The 23,362-nt window shown below is 35.6% G+C and overlaps 1 protein-coding gene and 2 long non-coding RNA genes across 5 annotated transcripts in view; 2 read left to right on the top strand and 1 right to left on the bottom strand.

The window, feature by feature from the left end:
- LOC100743798 (protein Wnt-1-like) overlaps positions 1–23,362 on the bottom strand; it is a 75,821-nt gene that overhangs the window by 9,483 nt on the left and 42,976 nt on the right. For all 3 annotated transcript variants that reach the window (XM_012388787.3, XM_003491620.4, XM_012388786.3), the window contains one exon: positions 6,649–6,829. In XM_012388787.3, coding sequence (XP_012244210.1) covers positions 6,649–6,829 — 181 coding nt within the window. The remainder of the gene's footprint in view (positions 1–6,648; positions 6,830–23,362) is intronic.
- On the top strand, positions 116–3,045 carry LOC117152011. The gene is made up of 3 exons (XR_004462230.1): positions 116–502; positions 807–1,017; positions 1,104–3,045. It is a non-coding gene; the product is annotated as an uncharacterized LOC117152011 (long non-coding RNA).
- On the top strand, positions 12,848–15,636 carry LOC117152012. The gene is made up of 3 exons (XR_004462231.1): positions 12,848–13,423; positions 13,539–14,155; positions 14,675–15,636. It is a non-coding gene; the product is annotated as an uncharacterized LOC117152012 (long non-coding RNA).

The following is a 23,362-nucleotide window of genomic DNA, read 5'->3' as shown; positions in this document are numbered from 1 at the left end:
ACAAAGATAAATAAATTTTCGAAAATTTATCTTAGAGCTTGTGATATTTTATATATCTCTGTAGTAAATAGATTTATGAAAATGTGTTAAACTCTAATTATATGTTTGTTTTGGTGAAATCGAGAACTCTTAAAAAATAGAGATCAGTTTGATTTCTGAAAGTACAATATATCGTTTCTCATTAATTGGTTGAGGATGTACAAATATGTTACGTAACTAGTATAGTAAGCTTGTAATTAGATTCGTTTAATGTTGATTCTAATATTAGAATATAATTGAACTGGTGTCAGTGGGTGGACATGTTCTATATTAGGATCTATTGAGAATCTGTTGACGTGCAATTAGTAATCACTATCTGTAATAGCAAGTGGTTGAAATTAATACGGCTTCGATCACTGGTGATTAATGCTGATTAGAAGTTGTTTGCGGAAATTGTTGTTGTCGTTGGACAATGTTAATTTAGGTTACGTGTTTGCGAGAATTAGAGAACGCTTTGTAAGTGGTAAGTGTAAAATTTGAGAAATGTTGGAAACAATTTCAGGTACACATAAAAGAGGCTTATAATTAAAACAATTACAAATAGTTGTTTTATAATGAAACTTGAAAACGGAGTTTAATAAGCTTTATCAATTTCTAACCTCAAAGTACCAAATTCCATTCACAACACCAATCACATTTCAAACAGTCATGACGAATATAAATCAATATCAACTTCATTTTCAATTCCATTTATTACACAGAAATTTTAAACAATTCTTTTGGACAATGATCGAATCAACAAACAGTATCCTCATATATACTTCCAGCGAAACTCGTAACCTGAAACCAAGTCAACTCATGGTCAGAATAAAGACCATAGAGATGGAGAAAGATAAAAAGAAAACACGTACAGCTTGATGGCCGAAATTTCGACACGAAACAAATCGAGGATCGTTCGACGTGTATCTGGTTAATCGTCCGAGGATTAAACGTCCGTCGCGGTGTCGTTATGAATATTCATAGAGTGGTCTTTTGTCGGTAAGCAAGATTTGGAAAAGCAAGGTAGTCGGCGTCGTTCAAAGAGATATATCGAGCCACGAGTTTACCTAGACACCGGTTTCTAGACGAACACTGCTTCTGCCCTGCCCCACCACGACAAGATTTGTGCATTAGGCAGAGGTAAACGCGATTTTGGGCAACATTTGACCGCTTTTTTACCGGCCAAGCCATCCAACCGTCGCAGGCTGCGACAGATCGCCAAAGACTTTATGTAATTGGAATTTATTTATAGTAGCATAGTAACATGCATTTGATTTTTTGTATTTGATCTTAATTTCTTAGGTTATATCACATTGATGTTGATACATTAATCTATAAATTAGACCAGTTCTAAAGCATACAGTTTTAATCCACTTGTTCAAAATTTATTTTCTTTCACTACGGTATAGTAAAGTAGAAAATGCAAATGAAAAACCTTTTCTCTTAAAATCTAAACTATACGAAAGTAAATTACTTGCACATTAAATTAATTACGCAGTGTAAAGTTTAGCTTGCAAATGCTTTCAACTTATAAAATAGAAACTACTCAAAAATACGTCATTTAAAAATTAAATTGGGTACATAGCATAACAACTAAACTCACATCTCTCAGTTCTGTAAACCTAACACGCAAGATGCTTTTTGTCATAAATGTACCGGTGCAGGTGCTCTTCTTGGAATAAAGGTTAAAGACCCTTGGTATGGGGAGTTAATTTTAGTATGCAGGTATTATTTAGAATTTTATTACTTTTTGAGATTATAGCGTAAATTCTGTACCGTTGAATGCTGTGAGCACTTTAATACTCGTGTATTGATATTTTTTTCATGTTGATGTGGTTACGTTAAAGTATCCCTAATAAAATGTTACTTTTCTTGTTTTTAGTGAATTCTTGTGCTCGGTGTTGGTTTTTAATGAACGTAGAATTAAATGGTACAAGGAGAAAGTCGAAGCAAATGGTCGGATAAGGTTTGACGTTGTTGATTGGAATTTTTAAATGAGTGTGTTTCACTTTATAGCATTTGAAGTAATATATGTATAATTAAGTACTTTTAGTAGCAATTAAGGAGTTTGTAATTGTACAATTTCAATTTTTTAGGACACGCAAATTTCTGATTCCTGTTAAAGGGAATTTTTCTTTTTGGAGGAACAATGAAATAATTTAAATAATTTGGTCATTTATTAAAATGGACGTATTTCGTGATTATTAAAAATCTGAGTATTCGTTAAAATTGTAGAATATCTTCACATGGTAGAAATTGAAACGTGCTCGTTTCAAAATTTCAGCTAAATATTTGCTCAAAATTTCACGGTGTTTAATATTTTCTCATAAGAAATATATTTATTTGAAAAACTAAATCTTCCAAAACATTTTAATTTCTAAAAGCATTACCATGCATCACGTTACACTTCTCTTAAAATCATGCTACATTTCCAAGCAATAATTCTTGAACTAAAACATAATGTACGAATTATTCTTGGCCTAAACGCTCTGAATAATGTTTCTACTCGGTATCTCAAACAAATCTTCCACTAAATTTGTTTGAAATAACTGAAATACCATCTCGTAGACGTAACTTTCGCAAACATTTGGAATATTCGGCTGTTTCAAACTAATTTACAACGGCAGAAACAGAGTTTCACGGAGATCCAAGGCTCGATCCAAGATCAGAGAATTCGCGACTTCATTTACCGACTGCGAGGCGTCTCGAAAGGAGGTCGTGTAGGGTTCACTGAAGACCCTGACTGTTCCAGAGCTCGAGTATTAAATATTGCAGGCGCGGCAAACGAAAGCTACAACTCGACCGCTGCATTCCGGGAGTTCTTTAGAATCGTGCGAATTCACCGGTGCACTCGCGCCATTTTCCACCGACGCTCAATTTTCCCCTTCGCGATCCGGGATCATTTTTTTATCCCTCTACATCACCGTAGAACTTGAAACACATGTATCCACATGTGTGTTTACACCTTTCTAAATTTTATTTCAATTTATTTCTTCTATCTATATTCTTCTAATCTATATCTCTTTACATTTTGTTTTCATTTCTTTTGATGCGTGTGTTTATATCTTTCTATATTTTGTTTTGAGCGAGTATTGTGTTATACAGGATGGTTGGTAACTGGTGGTTGGTACAAACGGAAAGGGGGTGATTCTAGGCGAAAAAAGAAGTCGAAAATATAGAATAAAAATTTTTTTTATTTTTTTCTTTTAATTTTTCCATCGAGACAACGATCTACAGTGAGATCCGTTGTAACGAGACGCGATAGAGTGCACGCGTACCGAGCGAAAATTCAAAGTCGATTTTCTCGAAAACAAAGCCTCGAACGAAAAATTTGTATTCTATATTTTCGACTTCTTTTTTCGCGTAGAAGCACCCCCTTTCCGCTTGTACCACCAGTTACCAAGCACCCTGTATATTACGCGAGAATAAGCGAAAATAAAGCGAGGATAAACGAAATATATCGTAAAAGCCGAAAGTTACAATTTAGAATGTTTCAGGATGCGGATGAAGAGAGGAAAGGAAAGTTAAAATGCGTTGCCGCTGTTTTCCTCTTGTTCTTTTTAATTGTTTTTCTTCTTTTTTCATGACACCTGTCATCTATTCTATTTGGTCGTGGAAGAATATGCTAAGCGAAAAAAGAAGTCGAAAATATAGAATAAAAATTTTTTTTATTTTTTTCTTTTAATTTTTCCATCGAGACAACGATCTACAGTGAGATCCGTTGTAACGAGACGCGATAGAGTGCACGCGTACCGAGCGAAAATTCAAAGTCGATTTTCTCGAAAACAAAGCCTCGAACGAAAAATTTGTATTCTATATTTTCGACTTCTTTTTTCGCGTAGAATCACCCCCTTTCCGCTTGTACCACCAGTTACCAACCACCCTGTATATTATTGTGTTATATGTTATGTTACGTTACATATATTATATTTGTTTTCAAACGCAATTAAACGTTATTATATTATGTTGTATTATTATTATGTATACTACATTTGTGTCTAATGTATGCTATAAGAAATAGTCGTGAAGAAATGCTAGAATAATTATTTTTAAAATAAGAAAATGTATATTAAGGAAACTAATCCGGTACGCTAAGGAAACTCTTTCCAATAAACGTAAGATCTGATATACAATAAATTATTGTATTATTATTATGTAGTATCATGGATGAGTTGTCTGGGGGGTGTTGTGCAGATTATAAACAAGCGGTTGCTGAGCGTGCATGTAGTAAGGTTAAGACAAAAGACAAGGTTGCTAGGAGACAATAAACGAATTAACAGCGGTACGAATTGAGATGTCAAAAAGTGTGGATTGCGTTGATAAGAGACGTTGATTAATTACTTAGTTGTGTTGATTATTATACGTTTGCTGCGATTAGTCCATGTTTAACGAACATTATTTTCTGTTCAATTAACACCTGTTCAATCTACTTATCATTAACAAATTAACTATAGTAGTTACGATACTACAATTATTATTATTTATTATCATATTTATTTATTATTTCTTCATCTGAAGAAAGTTTAATTTGAATGTGTTTGAAGATGAAGAGTTAATAGAAAAACATAATATAATAACAGAATGCCAAAAGAATTCGAGAAAATAAATGTATGGAATAGCTATCATCATAGAAATTGAAAAAGAAAGCGTCCGAGGAAAAGGTCGAACGTCCCTGTGACATTTAATTGTCCATGACCTCCCTTTTACGTATGCATATTTAATGACACGGTTCAATGCGGAATTATGCTATTCGCCCCTTAACGATGCTGCACATTTTTTCGTTTTTGATTTCTCCATCTTCGAAAATTAAATGCTTCACACGTGTATTTAGGTTTCTCACAAAATTATACTTTCGGTTCACCTTAACGACAAAATTCGATGGCGGTAATACAGAGAAACTGTTATTATTACTGAAATCTTATGGTTTTTATGTCTCTCGGGAATCAATTTTGGAAAGTAAAGAAATCCTTGAAAAATTCATCCTTATACGCTGTTATATCGAAAATGTTTAATTCACCACCTAATTGGCGTTAGATAACGTAAAGAAAAATTTGCTGGAACGAAAAATATGTGCAGCAAAATGCTCACTCTGCCACTGATTCACTTATGGCAATATTATCTAAACTTTAACTTCTTCATGCAAATCCCCTCCATTTTAGTTTCTTCGGTATAAGTTTTACGCTATAGCTGCCAATAGTTCGACTTTTAAGGAAAAAAGAGGAAAAGAATCTAAAATTGATTTTCTACTAGTATCCTGTTAAACAAAGGAGTAGAGTGTAAAAATCGTATAGACAATATCACAAACGATTAACCAACAGCGTATTAAATTTAAAAAAAGAGAAATAAAGGGGTATTCTGGTCTAGAGGCATGAATCTCGGACGATTTTTGAAGCTCTGTACAAGCGAAACAAAAAATATTTTTGCTGTCCTTCTTTTTAGCGTTTGTTTATTGATATTTCGAGATTACGTAAAAAATTCACTGAAAAAGAAAGCTCAATATTTAAAAAGTTACGAGCTGGCAAAGTGGGTGCTGCCAAGAAAATGGGGTGTCGTGGCGTGCATGATATCAACCCTTCTGGTCATTTGAAACAAAGAAAGCGAACAGATTCTTAATTAGTATGGATGCCGCTATCGTCTGAATCTTGGAAAAGTCAATGCAACATTTTTTCACGAAATGACGGCCGTTTGAAAAAAGATTTCTTATTTCGTACGTTTCTTTGACAATTCCGAACGTTTAAAAAATAATAATATTAAAGATTTTGAGCTGAGCGTGGTCCGGACGATAGAGGAGTATATAAGGAATATTCAGACCAAATTTTAAATAAATCGGTTCGATAGAACTTGAGATATCGTGCACGCCAACTCGAAAAAAAGTAGTTTCGAGAAAAACGCGTTTAAAGTTTTGAGACAAGTTTACTCGGACAACGTCTACCGTCTACTGTTCATTTATTCCGGTCGGACCGAAGCAGATGCTGCGTCACAAAAATGGCTGTAACTCATAAAATAGTTGAAATTTTGAAAAATCCTTTTAAGGGCATATTCTTGAATGTCTAAACTTTGGAAATATGAAAAAGAATTTTCGATTTTTTCAAATTTCTAGACCAGAATACCCCCTTAGAAAACATAAAAGTGACAAAAAAAGAATCTAAAATTGATTTCTCACTAGTTCTCTGTTGAAAAATCCGCAGAGCGTAAAGATCATACGGCCAATATCACAAATGCTTGGCCAATAAAATTCTGATCTACGCAAAAAAATGAAATTGAAAAAAAGGACGAAAAACGATCAAAAGCCTGATTTCTCGTTGATTCTCCACTGGAAAATTGGTAAAAAAATGTGTAAAGATTGTACGAACAATATAAAAAGTGTTTGATCAATTAAGAAACTAACCTAAAAAAAAGAACGTTTAAAAGAAATAAAAATAAGATAAGTATGGGGAAAAAATGGAATATTGATTTCTCATCGGTCCTCCTTTGAAAAATCGACAAAGTGTAAAGATCGTGCGGACAATGTCGTAAACGTTCGGCCAACAGGCCGCACGGAGGGCCGGCGAATCGAATTAGCCGCGTGCTTCCCCGGCCATTAATCCGAACGGTGAAGGAGAGAGGTTGCCCCTGCCGTGAGGTAAATACCTGCAGGACTGGAGGCGAGCGGGAGCATATCGCCTGCTGCTTCGCGGTCAGGTGCACACTCTTGCAGTTCTTTTCGGCGCTTGCCGGCCCGATCACACCCGCGCCAACGATCTGCGCTTGACCATCGCCACCGCTTCCAGAACTTGATCCGCTATTCAGCCGTGGCTCAACACCCAGATACCTGAAACAATCCCGGAAGCAGCAACCATTATTGTTATTATCCTTCGATTTCTTACGTGAACCTTCTTACGAAATCCCAACCAACTTATAGTGATAGATTTACGGAAATACTTATGTAAGTTGGAATTGATCAGAAGTGAGGTTAGGTTGAAGTTTCATAAACGTAATATTAAAACTACCAAATTGCTTGATATAAAAGTCGAATAAAATACTAACTAATTTATTATACGTATAGGTTTATGAAGATATTTATGTAAGTTGAAAGAGAAGATGGAATGTGAGGTTAGAATAGGGTTAGGTTATAGGATTAGGTACAGATTTAGTAAGTTTAATATTAGGACTATCAAATAGATGATAATTGTCATAAAATCTTAATCAAAATTATCGTATTAGTTGTAGCTTCACGAAAATATTTATATTAGTTGGAATGGAAGATGAGATGTGAGGATGAGTTACAGATTTAATGAAGTTAACGTTAGAATTATCAACGTATGTTAATGTAACGGGTTTTATATACTTTTTGCATTTACAAAAAATTAATTCAGGCAGTCAATGCAAGCTTCAAGTAAAAGGAAAATATTATTTTGAAAATTATCATTTAAAAAATCCAGTATATCTATATAGATTAATATTGTTCCTTTATCATTCTCGAATCACGGAATTTCCTTCTCCCCACTCTCGTGTCATATATTACTTGCCCACCCTGTATTTTCACGAAGCATAGAGGACAGCTACTCGGTAGCCTCGCTCGTACCGAGGCTACCCACAAAGGAACTCTCGCCGTGACGAACCACCTATAATTAGAGCAGGTATTCGAGTGAAAATTATAGAGGGGAAAAGGACGAAGGGCAACAGCTAAGGGTAACCGATGCCCGACAATATAAGAGGATCCGCAAGAACCGACAACAGGGATTGTCTACGTCGTAACATGAGACAAGAAGACTTAACTTTCCTATCGCGTGAATCACATGAATGTTCAAGAATCTTGCTAGTAAAAGTTATTAATTGTTTTCAATGTAAATGAAATTTTTTAATATTAATATTATATAATATTTATATTGGTAATTACAAATTTGAAGTAGTGATGTAAAATACAAAATTTTATTGAACATTATATTTCCATATTAATATTAAATATTTTTTTGTCAAAATAAATTGAATGGATGTATTTCCGTTCATTGCGAGGAAAACATTTCGATATAATATGTTTCATAACCTCAAATTCATAGTAGCGACTTTAAACATTACATTTCGTTCAATACAAATTTATATCAGTAATCATGTATACATATTCACTATAATGACCTAAAGCTTTCGGCCTTTTGATCCGAATTTATATCGAAAGAAGTATTTTAATAATTCCCCAATATGATTTTCCAAGTTTATATTTCTCCATAAATGTCCTATTAAGTATTTAACTATTATACTTACGAACGGCGGTATATTTACTTGCTACAAAGGGTTTGGTTAGGGATAAAATGCTACATGAACCGGCGGCATTTTTTTCTGCGGCGTTCATCTCCCGAAAAGTTCACGGCACCTGGGTGAAAGCGTACAAGGAATCAAAGAGGCGTGTACACGGTATATCTCAGAGAAAGCGTGTCGAATTTAATTCCTCGTAAAGCTCCATTAATTTACGGGTGGCCGCAAAGAGATCCAACATGTCCGATCATCCGGCTCAATTATCGAATTTATTTAATGCCGGCCACTCGTAATGAGTACCTGCTTGCAAAAACCTATATTCTGATGCAGACGCGCGAAAATATCCTGTCTTCCCTACCCCTATACTCAATATATACCACATGTAGGGAGAACGATTGGTTGACTTCTCGCTCGCAATTAACTTTACTGAGAAAGATCAGTTCGTCGTTTTAAGGAGCGTACCTACCAGCAAACATATTCACGAACAATGCAATATCTTTGCATAATAGTAACAAGTTTGATAATAAACAAGTGAAATTTTTCAAGGGAATTGTAAAAATCACAAATTATTTGAAAATTGTAAGAGACTGTAGAAAAGAGATTCCTAACCTATTTTGCTTGTAACTTGTCAATATACCTATGATGTAATATTATTAGTTGATAAATTATTATAATGTAATAGTATGAGTTAATAAAATATTATACAAGAAAGCTTTGTACTTACTTCAGTATCAAATTTAAGTAAATTTAAAAAATACAGATAAATTTTAGACTTTATATACACCAATCCAGTATAATCCTAAATAACAGCAGAGGAAGGATTAGTTACAAAAAAAAGTAAATAAAAGTAAATAAAAAAGAGTCTAGAAGTTCGGAAACGTTCCCTGCCTCTCGTTAATCGCGGCGTTGTAAGAAGAAAAAAACAGGAAATATAGGAAAAAAAAGAAAGAATAGAAGTGGTCCTGTCATTTTCTATTATTTTTCAAAGGTTGCCCCCCTTCGGAGCATAGGTAGCGGTCGTTTAGGCGGTAAATCTTAATGAGAATCGAGGGTGTGGCCTTGGCCGGGCCCGGGAACGATGATTGCAACCCCGTGGGCAACGTTTAAGGGAACGGGTCGTCGCGTCAACTTCTACACGTACGACACACGCCGAGGGAGTGACCAATTCTCGTGCGGACGCGCCTTCGAGCTTCCTTAATGCGAGTTTGAGAAGATTTTAATCTGCCCACGAACTCGATTACTCCCGAAGCGCCTGGCTACTCGGAATTACAGATGCGGTCTAAAGGGAAGATAAGTCAGTGTTGCTATTAATCCTTTGGGATAATTTATCTCTTATTTAAGTTAACCTCTTTCTCTCATACTTTTCATACTGATATTTACATTCATGTCTTTGATATTTTTGCAATGCTGCGTATCTTTCCCTCTTTTGTTTCTTGGGCTAAGTGGAACATGTGGTGGACTTTACGAGCTGGTTTATACAATAACGAGACGAGTTGATACTTGTGCCGTTAAATGTATTTTTAAATATACAGGGTGGTTGGTAACTGGCGGTACAAGCGGAAGAAGGTGATTCTACGCGAAAAAAGAAGTCGAAAATATAGAATAAAATCTTTTCGTTTGAGGCTTTGTTTTCGAGAAAATCGACTTTGAATTTTCGCTCGGTACGCGTGCGGTACGTTATAACGGATCTCACTGTACATCGTTGTCTCGATGGAAAAATTAAAAAAAAAATTAAAAAAGAATTTTTATTCTATATTTTCGATTTCCTTTTTCATGTAGAATCACCCCCTTTCCGCTTGTACCACCAGTTACCAACCACCCTGTATAGTACAGAATACAGAGTCAATTGTCGTTCGCTCAAAGTCACTCGGTAGAAGAATGTTCGATATTCGTACGCTAGGTAACGCATACGTTCGCTCGATACTAATTGTCCTAAAGATCGTGTTCGTTTATTTATATTGGTCTGGGGAGTACCGGAAAGTTTAAATTCGCAACCGAAGGGTTGACGGTTGCACGTAGCGGCGATATTGTTTTGTCCGGAGTTTGTTTATCGTTACGTTTTGTACGTCAAGACGGTGTCAATGTCCCGAGGCAAAACAACATGAGTCGCTCTCGATTCGCATCGTCCTCTGACTCATGTGCCGCTACAAATATATAAAATGATATTTTTCACTGTAGATAAAAAGAAATATTTATTGAGAAATTCAGTCAATATTTAAATTTTACTTTTCCCGATTCTACTTCCCTGTTTTAACTTCGTAGAATGTTTAAAAACTCGTTTCAAATTAAGCAACCACATTTCCTAAATACACATTTTTTGATCCGCTAGCAATGTTCACCTTCTCTTTTAAGTCACCAAAAATTATACTAAGTCGATTAATCATAAACAAAATTTCTTCCTTTGACTTCCTCGAATTTCCTACTATTACCATTTCGAATGAAACAATCACAGCATTTCTCGAATCTCTTCCTACCACTGATATTAATTCCCTTATAAGAATTTATGCTCTCAAAAAAACCAGTACCACGTACCATCACCACGAAACCTCTTTCTAATCACCACCGTATCCTCCGCCAGCAATTTCAATCTCTAGCGCGGAAATCACATGAGTCATCTAACGAGGCTGACCGCTGCAACGGCGTAGGAGCGTTTATTATTTGTTTGCGCGCCAAACTCCTCGACTAGCTTCCATACCTATTTCGGATTTGTGTGACCACGGTTTACGGCTCTCTTTCACTGACCTCTTCCCACCACCCTTCCACCCCCACAACGAGATCACGCCATTTAATATTTGAAGTTTATGGAAATGGAAAAATATCTGTAACCATAATTATCGATAATTGTCATCGATATAAATATTTTTATTTAACAAGATCTGAAATAGAGTGAGCCAAAGTCCAAGTACTATTGTATGTTATACAATGTTACGAAAGATAGTGAAACCCGAAATTATAGGGACGAAGGAAGTGTCCTATATGTACGTATAGTGTACTGGCATCATCGACGAGAAGATCATCCCAGTCATTTGGAGTATCGATGTTTATGAAAAGGCTAAGCCGATGGTTAAATAGAAGATTTTGTTGGTCGGCTACCCTTAAATACGTGTTAGTCGCGCAATATTGCAATCAATAGGCGGTTGGCGATATGGTTCGGGTGGCCGGCTCTTATGGGGAAAAGGTATCGACGGTTCATCGACTAACGCGGTCAAGGTTAGATAGACGAGAGACGGAGGAAGATAAATACATATATATATATACATAAATGGTTGTAGGAATGTAGATAGAGATTTTGCAAGAATTCTCGATCTAAAGAATTCTTAGAATGAATTCGTGGGACGAATTTACGATGCAGTGTGTACATTACGATGTAATTTACATAGCGTGATACATGGAATTTACAATATACTGAAACAAAGATCTAAAATTTAAGGAATATTTTAAAGAAGAAATTCTAGTGCAACTATGATTATAATGTATAAGTACATGCATGGAATTTACAATATATTAGATAAAAGATTTGAAAAGTTATCAGTTTAGGGTCTAGGGAATTTTTTTTTTCGAATTGTCAGATTCAGAAAAAATTGTCATTACTTTATAAAACATTAAATAATTTTCGTTATATATTATTTGGCAGGACAATTCGATACAGTTTTATTAATTATTCTCATTTTAAAATTTCACAGAAAACTCAATTGTTGTCACAAACAATAATATCGAAAACCAATAACAAAGCTGAACACGTATTTCGTTTAATCGAATTCCACAGAAACAAAGCCACAAGTTTAAAAAGGATCCCTTTCCGCACAACCAACCGCAGTTGGCCGCTGAAGACGATCAAAAAACCGCAAAAACTTGATCCCGCGAGAGGACTCCGTTTACCCAGACAAATCGTTCGAAATGGAATCATGGGCAAACGATACCGCGCAGGATGTCCCCGTCGCGCTAGATAACCAGCGTCGAGCGGTGGGGAAGGAGGCAAAGTGAACGAATGGAGAAAAGGATGCAACAGTCGAGTGCACACTCTGTTCGGGATAAGGTCTCGCGGTGAGCTACGGATATTCGAGATGGTTAGAGAATAAAGAACCGACCAAAGGAAAAAAGTAATGAAGAAGAATGAAACTATAATTGAAAAATGAACAGGGCAAGGCAAACAGATTAACATGTATGAATAACAGATAGGTTAGATGCAACATGTATGAGCTGCAATCAAGGTGCAATCTGATTTTGCCATCAACGGAGTGAATCAATTGAATTGAAACCATGTAAGAATATGTTGGAAAAGATGAAACTAAAATGTGAAAAAGAGGTACATGAGACAAAATAAACAAGTTTGGTTATATTATATTATAACTTATAATGCAACATATATATGGACTGCAATCTGCACTTGCAATTTGTTTGAATTGAAACCACATACATACATATTGACATTCATTTTTCATTCTCTATTAGTTTTGTTTACATTGTCTACAGTCCATATTTTAGGAAGAGGATTAACATGGCAATTTTGATGATATATAGATGTACAGCACACATATTATATACTATATCACAACATAAATTTGTTGTATGCTAACTAAATATGTTGAACGCTAATTGGAGATTTGTTTCACTCTCTGAATATTATACTAAATACTTTACATTGAATATCTTTTAGGAAGGGGATTAACATGGCAATTTTGATGATATGTAGATGTACAGTACACATATTATATACTAAATCATAACATAAATTTGTTGTATGGAGGTTATCTATGAATAAATTATGAATGTTCAGGCAAACTCAAGTTTTTCTGATCTCAATAAGAGAAGCGAACGCTAATTGGAGATCTGTTTCACTCTCTGAATATTACACTAAATACTTTACATTGAATATCTTTTGTACATCTTTACGCATTTAATTTTCCTGTAAATACAATAACATCTACCGTCCATCAATAATATTTTACATCCTAACCTCTTCAAAAAGTCACACAACAAATCTTATAACACAATTAATTACAATACCATTTCATACCATAATAGGTACATCACAGATAAACTACGGATTTTTAGACTAAATTTAGAGGCACAAAAATCTACAGACTGTATATGATCTAGAAAAATAATAAGATATCCAATGCTCTGTCCAAAGTATTCTTTATAATTTTTATTGGATGAAACAAATTTCTATGTAAGTTTCATTTCTTTAATCCTGTTCATAAAAGCATAAAACTGTATAAAAATTTGCAGTCTAATTGTAAATAAAGTAACCAATCTCAACCTAATCTAAATTATCAATTGTTCAGGTGCACAAGATTAGGTGATTCACCCAGAGTACAAAGAAAGGGTGGAGGTGGGGTTAAGGTAAGTACATATAGGAGGAAGGAGAATAATAATTCGACAAAGCGGCGGTCGGAAAGAAAGAAATCCATATTCAGATCCGATGATGTATCCGGGGCCGCGAGAGGGCTGCTCCCCATTCAAAGGGGAGGAGGTAAAGGGAAGCAAGCCTATGGAAGAGGAAAGGAAGGAGGAAGCCGCGTGAACGTGTACTAGGTCCCACCACTACTATACTCACCTCACCCTTTTCACATCTTTCTTCTCTTTTTCTATCTTTCTCTGTTCGTACAGAGAGTATATGCCGCGTTTTGCCTTTATCATCGGCGGCGGCGGCAAACCCTTAGCCGCGCCACGATTATGATTCCGATTATTATGATTATGATTATGATTATGATTATTATGATTATTGTTAGGTGGAGGTATCGCGTTGCCGTCACGGGCACGTCGACCCATGCTTTGTCCACGTGACAGCGATAGGGCCCATTTATGTCGAGAACACACACTCCACGCCGACGTTATAATGGAGGATAAATCCAGCCGAAAAGACCACAATACATACATCGTTCTGTCGTAGCATTAACCGGTAAGCTACCGGATATTATCGGTTCTATGTGGATGGTTTTATATATTTCTGTACGTACGTTTGGATGTGTATGTATATAACGTAAATTGTATAGTATAGGGAATGTAATATTTTTAGCATGGCGTGATGAAAGAAAAGTTTTAGGTTAGCCGTTCTACTTGGTATTTTCATTTTTATTTTACGCCTTTAATATTTTCATTGACAACTTTTGTTTTGTGTTTACACGTCATTTTTACTGTATTTTTTAGACATCCTAGTTGGCAATTCCTTCTTTCAAATTCTTAAAGTATTAATCGATTCTTTTTTATCAAAGAAATATTTAATTCCGTTGAAGATTCTTAAGACATCGGTGCACTTCGCAAGAAATTCAAACTTCAACTAGCTTTGTTCAAGACTCTTTCTAGAAAATTTCTAGAAAATCCAGATACTGCTTAAAAAATAATGAAACTAATAACATCTATTCCAAATTCGTATCTCATCAAAGATAGAAGCTGCAATTATAATATTCTTATTTTCCAGCAAAATCCTAGAAGAATCTCAGTTTCGTCTAAAAGGCGAAGGACGCACCAAACTACCAAGCGTGAGTGTATAGAGGGGTTAAAAATCCTATTCTAAAAATTCCGAGAAAATCAGCCTTCTAGAAACCATTCCTACATGAAGAAACACTCTACACCACTCGAACCAGTTCGATAACCTAACCCAGCTCCTCTCGCCGTACCTATACAACCCTCTGCTTCACTCGACGCTGACGAACAACCTCGTCTACTTCATCTTCAAAGAGACAACAACCTCACTCTTCGATAGGCTGCTACTGCTAGACGGAAAAACTGTAATCGGATCCGTTTCAAGCAGAAGGAGCAGGAAACACCGAGAAGAGTTTCGAAAAGACGTCGCAAAGAGAACTAGAACCGCTACCGACGATGATCAGACAACATCTATCGTCGACGCGGTCGTAAACCGACGATACCAGACGAAAAGTCGACCGTTCGTCAGGTTGTCTGGCTAAGATTCGCTGCCGTGGTTCCGTTTACGAACCCACAGAAAGGAACGTAGATAAATACTCATGGGCGGCTCTTACAGTTTTACGACCGTGCCACGGTTCTACGTTTGCTCGCTCTATTTGGCTAACGACAATTCTGATCTGCATTTTCTCAAACCGAAACTATCCTTATCGCCCTCTGAGATTTCTCGTGGCATCTGGTGAATCGCGCGTGGAATGCGCTTGGCAACGCTTCCGCGTGTCTTTTGGCCGTTTTATTGATGGTGTACAACAAGTACTACACAGGATTATGCAATTTTGTATTTATAGAAATTCGGATATAAGTTAGTTTTAGTACGCGATGCAGTGTTTCAGGAATCTCCAAAGAAAATTGTTCGGTGAAATTAGAATACAGAATCCCTTGTTTTACAATGTCTTGGATCGTATGTTTTAGGAATATTCAAATAAAATTTTAGAATTCGAATATAGGAGATTTTTAATTAATGTTTTAAGCTTAAGTATTTAAAGAAAAAAAGACTTGAAAAAAGGCTTGTGGAAGAATTAGGAGAAATATGGTTTTTCTTTACTTTTTGTTATTTTCTCCTTGTCGATTTCTTAAACTATGTAAATTAGACAGGTGAAATTTTGTATCGTGAATGATCGGGTGGGCTGTTTAAAACAATCCAGACAAGTGAGCATTTCTGAGCGTAACAAATGAGACATTTTTATTAAGCTTTAGAAGCGTTCACTGAAAGCTTTGAATAGAATTAAAATATAGAATCTTTCCTTATCGATATCTTGAGTTGTATTTTCAAGATTGTCAAAGGAAATTTTAAATATTATTTTTCAAAAAGACTTCCGGGGAACTTTTTATTTTAAATGAAACTTCTGGACAGAATTGAAAGCAACATAGAACTTCTTAATCAATAGATATTTTTAAACGACTTTTCCATCAAGACAAACTGAAAAATTCCTGCACAACTTCTACTTTCATATTTAATTCTCCTATAAAACGTCTAGACGTAACAGATCCAGGAACTTTTGCGACTTTCTGAATGCTTCGTCCCCCAATCATTTCATCCCATCTCCTACTGTACGTGTCATCGTCGATCAGGATTAATTAGCCGGAAGGAAAGACACGGATCGTGATTCCTCTATGAACATAGAGCACGGTGCTCGTGCACATTCAAAGAGAGGAAACTTCACCTCGATGTTCCCGCCGCGATCTAATGGTCACCCTTCGGGCAGAGTTTTGGCCCGGGGGTCATCCCCCTTTTTCGCCGTGAAAGTCACGAGGGGGCCACTTTGGATAGAATGAGATACGAACGAGGAACGTTGCATAAGTATAATGCTGGCAGAGAAAAGGGGGATGTTCGGTAATCGATACTAATTAGGACGAGGTAAAGTTTCGGTTGTGAGAGGAACAGCGGCTCTCCTATAGTATTTGTTAGAGCACATATACACGCATATATGTACGCATAATTATACACAGTGGCTAATTATTATCCACTGAAAAGATTCTTTTGATTTTTTATTAATATGTTGTTCATTAGTACGTGAGATAAGGGTCCTTAAAGAATATTATTTTAGGAATTTGGTGGTACAAGCGGAAAGGGGGTGATTCTACGCGTAAAAAGAAGTCGAAAATATACAATAAAATTTTTTCGTTTGAGACTTTGTTTTTGAGAAAATCGACTTTGAATTTTCGCTCGGTACGCGTGCACTTTATCGCATCTCGTTATAACGGGTCTCACTGTAGATCGTTGTCTCGATGGAAAAATGAAAAAAGAATTAAAAAAGAAAATTTTTGTTCTATATTTTCGACTTCTTTTTTCGCGTAGAATCACCCCCTTGCCGCTTTTACCACCAGTTACCAACCACCCTGTATAATATATGTAATATAATGTGTAACAATAATTTGTGATAGTAATTTTCATCCCTTAAGAGTTCATCAATATTATTTCTAGAATTATTGTTTGAATTCTTAAAGATTGAAAGACATATTCATTGTTAAACTGAGGACTTGTATACTTAAGTATTAAATAACTAATTAAATATGTAAAAATCCACAAGATATATGCAATATGTAAAAGTACAGAATATATGCAAAATTGAATATTTATTATAATATATAAAGGGTAAAAGAAATTCCTATTTAAGTTTCACTTCTTTAATTGTATCCAGAGAAGTATAAAATTATATGAACATTTATAATCTATCTCTAGTATGTATTAATATTTCACTCTACAAAGAGTAGAATGGTACCTACAAGAAATTACAAGAAAGATGATACATTCCTGATAGCCAAAATATTAATTAGCACGTCCGAAAAGTTTCTTTCGTTTTATAAGGAAATAATGGATACACAACATTTTCCGTTTTATATTATTTTATCGAATTAATTATGATTCATTTTGCTCTATCAAAATAAAGATCACAACGCCCGACAGATTAGGTTTCATGTTTGTATAAAGATACGTCGCTGTAAAAGACGTGTCTGTAAAACAAAGACACTTTTCGGACAACTTAATAGAAAAAGGAAAAGAAGAAAAAGAATAGGGGGGGGGGGGAAGAAAAAAAAGAATAGAACAAGAATTCTTCTATTCTCTTTAACCATATCTAGAGGTATCGATAGGTTAAGCTTCTAGAGCGTGTACTCTAATGGGTTGCACGTAAATCTTTCGAGACAATAAAAATTATCACCGAATAGGTGTCCCGAGGGTCTGCTTACAATGTTTCGACGGAAAGGGTTCTCGAAATAATGGGGACGTCATAAAACTTATCTCACCTAACCATGGATATGAACAGCTTATCGTTTAACTCTTGTCCTCCTTCCCTCGTACCTTTTCCATGAAAATTCCATTTCATAATTTTTCACCTTTCGTCGCGATAACCTTTAGTAAAACAATATATTACCTTGAAATTCTAGAATGATTTAGATTGTTTCCTTGAAAAGGAAAGTTAATTATAATCTGTCTATCGAACAGAGAATTCTTAATTGTATCGAATTCTTAATTTTAATTTTTACTTTTCTGTCTTTTTAATTTCAATTCTTGTGCTGGAAATTCAAAAAGTAAACTGCTGCAGGAAATTTGCTATTGCAAAATGATTGAACAAATCTATCGAACAGAGAATGTATAGAATTCTTAATTTTAATTTCTACTTTTCTGTCTTTTTAATTTCAATTTTTGTGCTAGAAATTAAAAAAGTAAACTGCTACAGGAAATTTGCAATTGCAAAGTGATTGAACAAATCTGTCGAACAGAGAATTCTTAATTGTATCGAATTCTTAATTTTAATTTCTATTTTTCAGTCTTTTTAATTTCAATTTTTGTGCTGGAAATTAAAAAAGTAAACTGCTGCAGGAAATTTGCAATTGCAAAATAATTGAACAAATTTATCGAACAGAGAATGTATTGAATTCTTAATTTTAATTTCTACTTTTCTGTCTTTTTAATTTCAATTTTTGTGCTAGAAATTAAAAAAGTAAACTGCTACAGGAAATTTGCAATTGCAAAGTGATTGAACAAATCTGTCGAACAGAGAATTCTTAATTGTATCGAATTCTTAATTTTAATTTCTATTTTTCAGTCTTTTTAATTTCAATTTTTGTGCTGGAAATTAAAAAAGTAAACTGCTGCAGGAAATTTGCAATTGCAAAATGATTGAACAAAATCGAACGTACAGTATCGGTCCATGAAATTCAAATTTGCAAATTTGAAACATTCAAAAACCGTTCTATGCATGTACATGTGTATGTATAAGGAAGAGAAGGTGAGTTACGAGGAATTGAGCGAGTGACTTCAACGTCTTTCAGCGGGTAAAACATTCCGGATATCGCGGGCTCGTCATTCGATTTCCGGTCAGCTAATTTTCTTTCAGAAGGAAAACAAGTCAGCTTGATAGTTTGAGCACGCAGAATCTAACAAGATATAGGCGGAGGAATTAGCTCTAACAAGATTAAAGCTTTTAAACGGAACGCGCGCCGTAGCTCCGCACAAGATTAACCGCGAAAGAGTAGGCCGAGAGAGTTATAGATATTGCATTCGGTACCCTCTCCTATCTTTGCCATAATATTTGTCTTTTTAAACGACTACCTTTTTACGTTAGATAAAATCTTGCATTAAATATAGAACACGTCTCGCTCAAATCGAATATCTAAATTATCTTTATTGCTGTTGAAGATAAAAAAGAATGACTAGAAGTTTATATAGTTCCAAGATGTGTTCAAAACATTTATTGATGATGAAAAAGATGTTTCCTCAAGGTCATGCTAGATGTCACGATCATCGAAGTTCATTCATCTTGGAACAGACTAATATTCCCTTTATGTAGGTTATGTGAAAATTTTTTTAAGTAAATCTATATACAGGGTGGTTGAAAAAGAAGTCGAAAATATAGAATAAAAATTTTTTTTTAATTTTCTTTTTTTTTTCTTAATTTTTCCATCGAGACAACGATCTACAGTGAGATCCGTTATAACGAGACGCGATAAAGTGCACGCGCACCGAGCGAAAATTCAAAGTCGATTTTCTCGAAAACAAAGCCTCAAACGAAAAGATTTTATTCTATATTTTCGACTTCTTTTTTCGCGTAGAATCACCCCCTTTTCGCTTGTACCACCAGTTACCACCCTGTATACAAAATTGCACAATAAATACGTTAATACGTTCATACATAATCGACGCATTATACTGTGTTCTAATTTCTACAAATAGCCTTTAGTACGTTGCCTGCTGTGAAAAGTGCAACGTGATGCACAATACGTATTTGAGGAATCAACGCGTCGAAAACCCCAAAAAGAAATCGCAGCGCAAAGAATTCCATTGCTTCAAAAATGAAACACTTGGCCATCCCTCTTTGCTATGCCCCATCAGCTACCAATTTGCTCGCGTTTATTAGATCCACACGGAACGCAACACATCTCCTCCCACTTCACAAGCACGGTGCGTCTTCGCTAAATCCTCCCCACTCCTCCTCAAGACAGCACACGCGAGCCTAACGAATCGTAAGTTGCGCTCGATAATCGATAACCTCTCACCAGCGTTACTCATTACATTCCCTCATTCCACGGACGTTTCCCCTGTCTCTCGTCTTTCAACTTCCTACACGTCTTTTCTACGGCATAAACCAGCGGTTCTTAATCTTTTGTGTACCACGGATCTTTAACTAATTTTTCGTTGTCGCGGATCCCCATGACTAAAATCAACGCTTAGATTTGTAATGCGCCTCAAACGTGTATATCTAAAACATTTATCGACTGCTGATCAACAAACTTCAAATTTGGAGGAAGTGATTTATTATAAATAGAGTGCAGATTTTATGCATTTTTATATCTTTATGAGCATAACTAAAGGAATGGAACGTAAATGCAAATGTTTCATGTTTAAATATCATAATAAATATTCTACCTTAAATATTTTATATACTTTTGCATATTATATGCGCTGTGCGCATTTTTGTACCGTCAAGCATCTCATAAATGCATAAAAATCCACAGTCTAATTATAAATAAATAAAAACGCAAATAATTATTCCTTATTCGAAAAATGACTAGTTCCGCGAGTGAGGAACTCGCAGCGCCCCGGAGATGCTTCGCGGATGACAGGTTAAGAACCACTGCCATAAACCATAACGACACGTGATCCTCCGTCGTTCCTATTGTCGCGGTCGAACGGTTAAAAACGTTTCCCGCGTAACGAGACCAGAGGTCGATAGAGTGAAAAAAGAAAGAGGAGGAAGAAGAAAACTGTGGAGAAAGAGCCAGAATATAAGAGAGACGATGGTGAAGCGGAGAAGGGAATAATCCGGCTTTCAACCGGTGCTTTCAAGAATTTAACGTTCCAGAAAGATTACGCAACAAAACGGATAGGTTAGGGGGAGGGAGTAGGGGTTGATGGTGAAAGAGTGGGGAGAAGTGCAAGAAGAAAGAGAATGGTGGATTACGTCACGAACTCTTCTGTATACTCGTCGATCGTACGTAGTTGGTACGCGAACCGATGTATCGACTCTTCTCGAGGGGATCGGCGAATCATTTACCGGGCTGCTTAAAACAAGGCCAATCTTAATTAGGGGATGCACCGGCGGATACATTCCCATGGGATCCCCATTGTTCCCTCCCTTTTTGCACCGTTCTGCGGTACGGTGCACGCCAGAGAGAGAACACCGTCTACGCGGATGTGGTGCGTCTAAAGGTGCACGCCCCCGTGCCCCTGGGATATCAAGTAGAGTACTACCGGTCTCCTCCGGCGTTTACCATGGAACAGAATTCCTTGGATCGACGGTGGATCTCGTATGCGCGCAACGCGCATGCGCGTGGGCGAGTGACATTAATATGTTTTCACGTGATAATGAAAGTTATCGTGTTTACTATTATGGTAAAGTTTGACATAATCACATTTAGTTAGCCTTAATTCTTTGCAGGCTTAGAAATGAATCTAACACTCCATTGTATTTCACTTTTTGGATTAATATACTTTAACGTTATATCTTAATTTCATAGAAATATGACAATGTAGTCTGAAGTTTTAACTGAATTTGAATCCCGAAAGTTTTTGAAAGTAACTTATTGATTACGAATCAATCCAGAGGAAATGTTAATGAAAGGATTGATACCTAACTTGTCACCGGCAGTTCTAGTATTAAATAGTATTAAATAGTACTCTAGTATTAAATTGAGTGTCAAGATACAGTGAAAAGATACTCATTATTCATTGTGTATGGACTTGTAAATAACATAGATTACAATCTAGCTTGATAACTCATACGTTTTTTGATAAATAAAAATAAGTGCTACAATTTCCAAGTGATACATACTTATTATTCGTTATATATTAACTAGCAATTAAAATAAATTGCAATCTAGCATGATAAATAACGCCTATAATTTCCAAGTGATATAGTATTAATTTGACGACTACGCGTTTCACGCGTGAGCGCTGCTTAACAGCCCGATAACCTGAACCAACAACTCACTGTGTTTTTATCTGATTGCTATACTCCATCAGTTCTAGCAGCGCTGACCAAACCTTACCGACCGAACAGATTGACTTAAAATTGAAAACGAGCTAAGATATCAATGCCGATATAGAAGGGTCGTATTCTTCATAGGTTATGTAGTATTTTGATGCATCAAGACATGATGCATATAGCTAACATGTTATAGCAACGGAGATTGAGTGGGGAAAGCCCCAATACGCGCATCAAATGAATGCACAGACCTGTTGTAACACCACTGATGATTCGTTTGTCGTCAACACCGGCGAAATCAGCGCGTGCTTGTTTTCTCAGAAAACAGTGGAAATAAACAACGATGGATAATTTAATTACATGTTCCTAGCGATCATGGAGTGGCTACGCAAACATGAAACCCGGCCAGATTAAATATATCCGCGTGCGTGATTGGCAAACACGTTGTGTAACGTGATATTCAACACGGTGGAACGATGATGACCAGTTGAAACAATGAACTTCACTCTTTTTCGGCATTCATATGGGCTTGTTTGTGGAACTATATAAATATTGTGAATATTATTCCATCGAAGTTGAAGTAATTCTGATGCTTGTTATTGTAGGACTTTGTTTTATGATGGAGATTATTTAATTGAGTTCGAGGAGATTATTGATAGTAAAAATTAAGTATGGTGCGTTCAGTGAGAAGGTATTTTTACTGTAATATCTTTCGATAAAGTTTTAAGTAATTATTATTATAATGCTGTAACTACAATAGGGAAATATATATTATAGCGAAAATAATTATGGTAAATCTCGAGGTAACAAATAAAATCACTAGACTTTCCATTAATTTATTAGAAGGTAGGATTCTTTAAAATTTCTTAATGGATTTATTTTTAATATGTAGGAACGTTAGTAGATTGTTTAATTTGTTGTACTAAATGTTTGCTTTTAAATAACAAAATAAATAGATCTGTGCAAGAAAGCAAGAATATCTAAATGCTCGATGAAACAAAAAGATTCGTAGTCAGCAACATTTTAAATCAGTGATTTCATTTCAAAGGCGGCCAAAGAACAAAAGCATTCACTACACGCTTCATTTTCTTCACCGTACCTTCCTACTGTCCCGCCCCTGGCCGGATTTTTCATTTCTTAAAAGCCTGCCTATCTCTATCCCTCATCGTACAATCCAAATTAAAACTATCTGGGACAACAGCACGAAAACCTGCCAATATAACTACATATCAATACCATTTTCTCCACCTTCCACCCGC

Source organism: Bombus impatiens, unplaced genomic scaffold (genome assembly GCF_000188095.3).
Source record: "Bombus impatiens unplaced genomic scaffold, BIMP_2.2 scf_0582, whole genome shotgun sequence".
NCBI lineage: Eukaryota > Metazoa > Arthropoda > Insecta > Hymenoptera > Apidae > Bombus > Bombus impatiens.
This window is presented reverse-complemented; position numbering and strand designations above follow the sequence as displayed.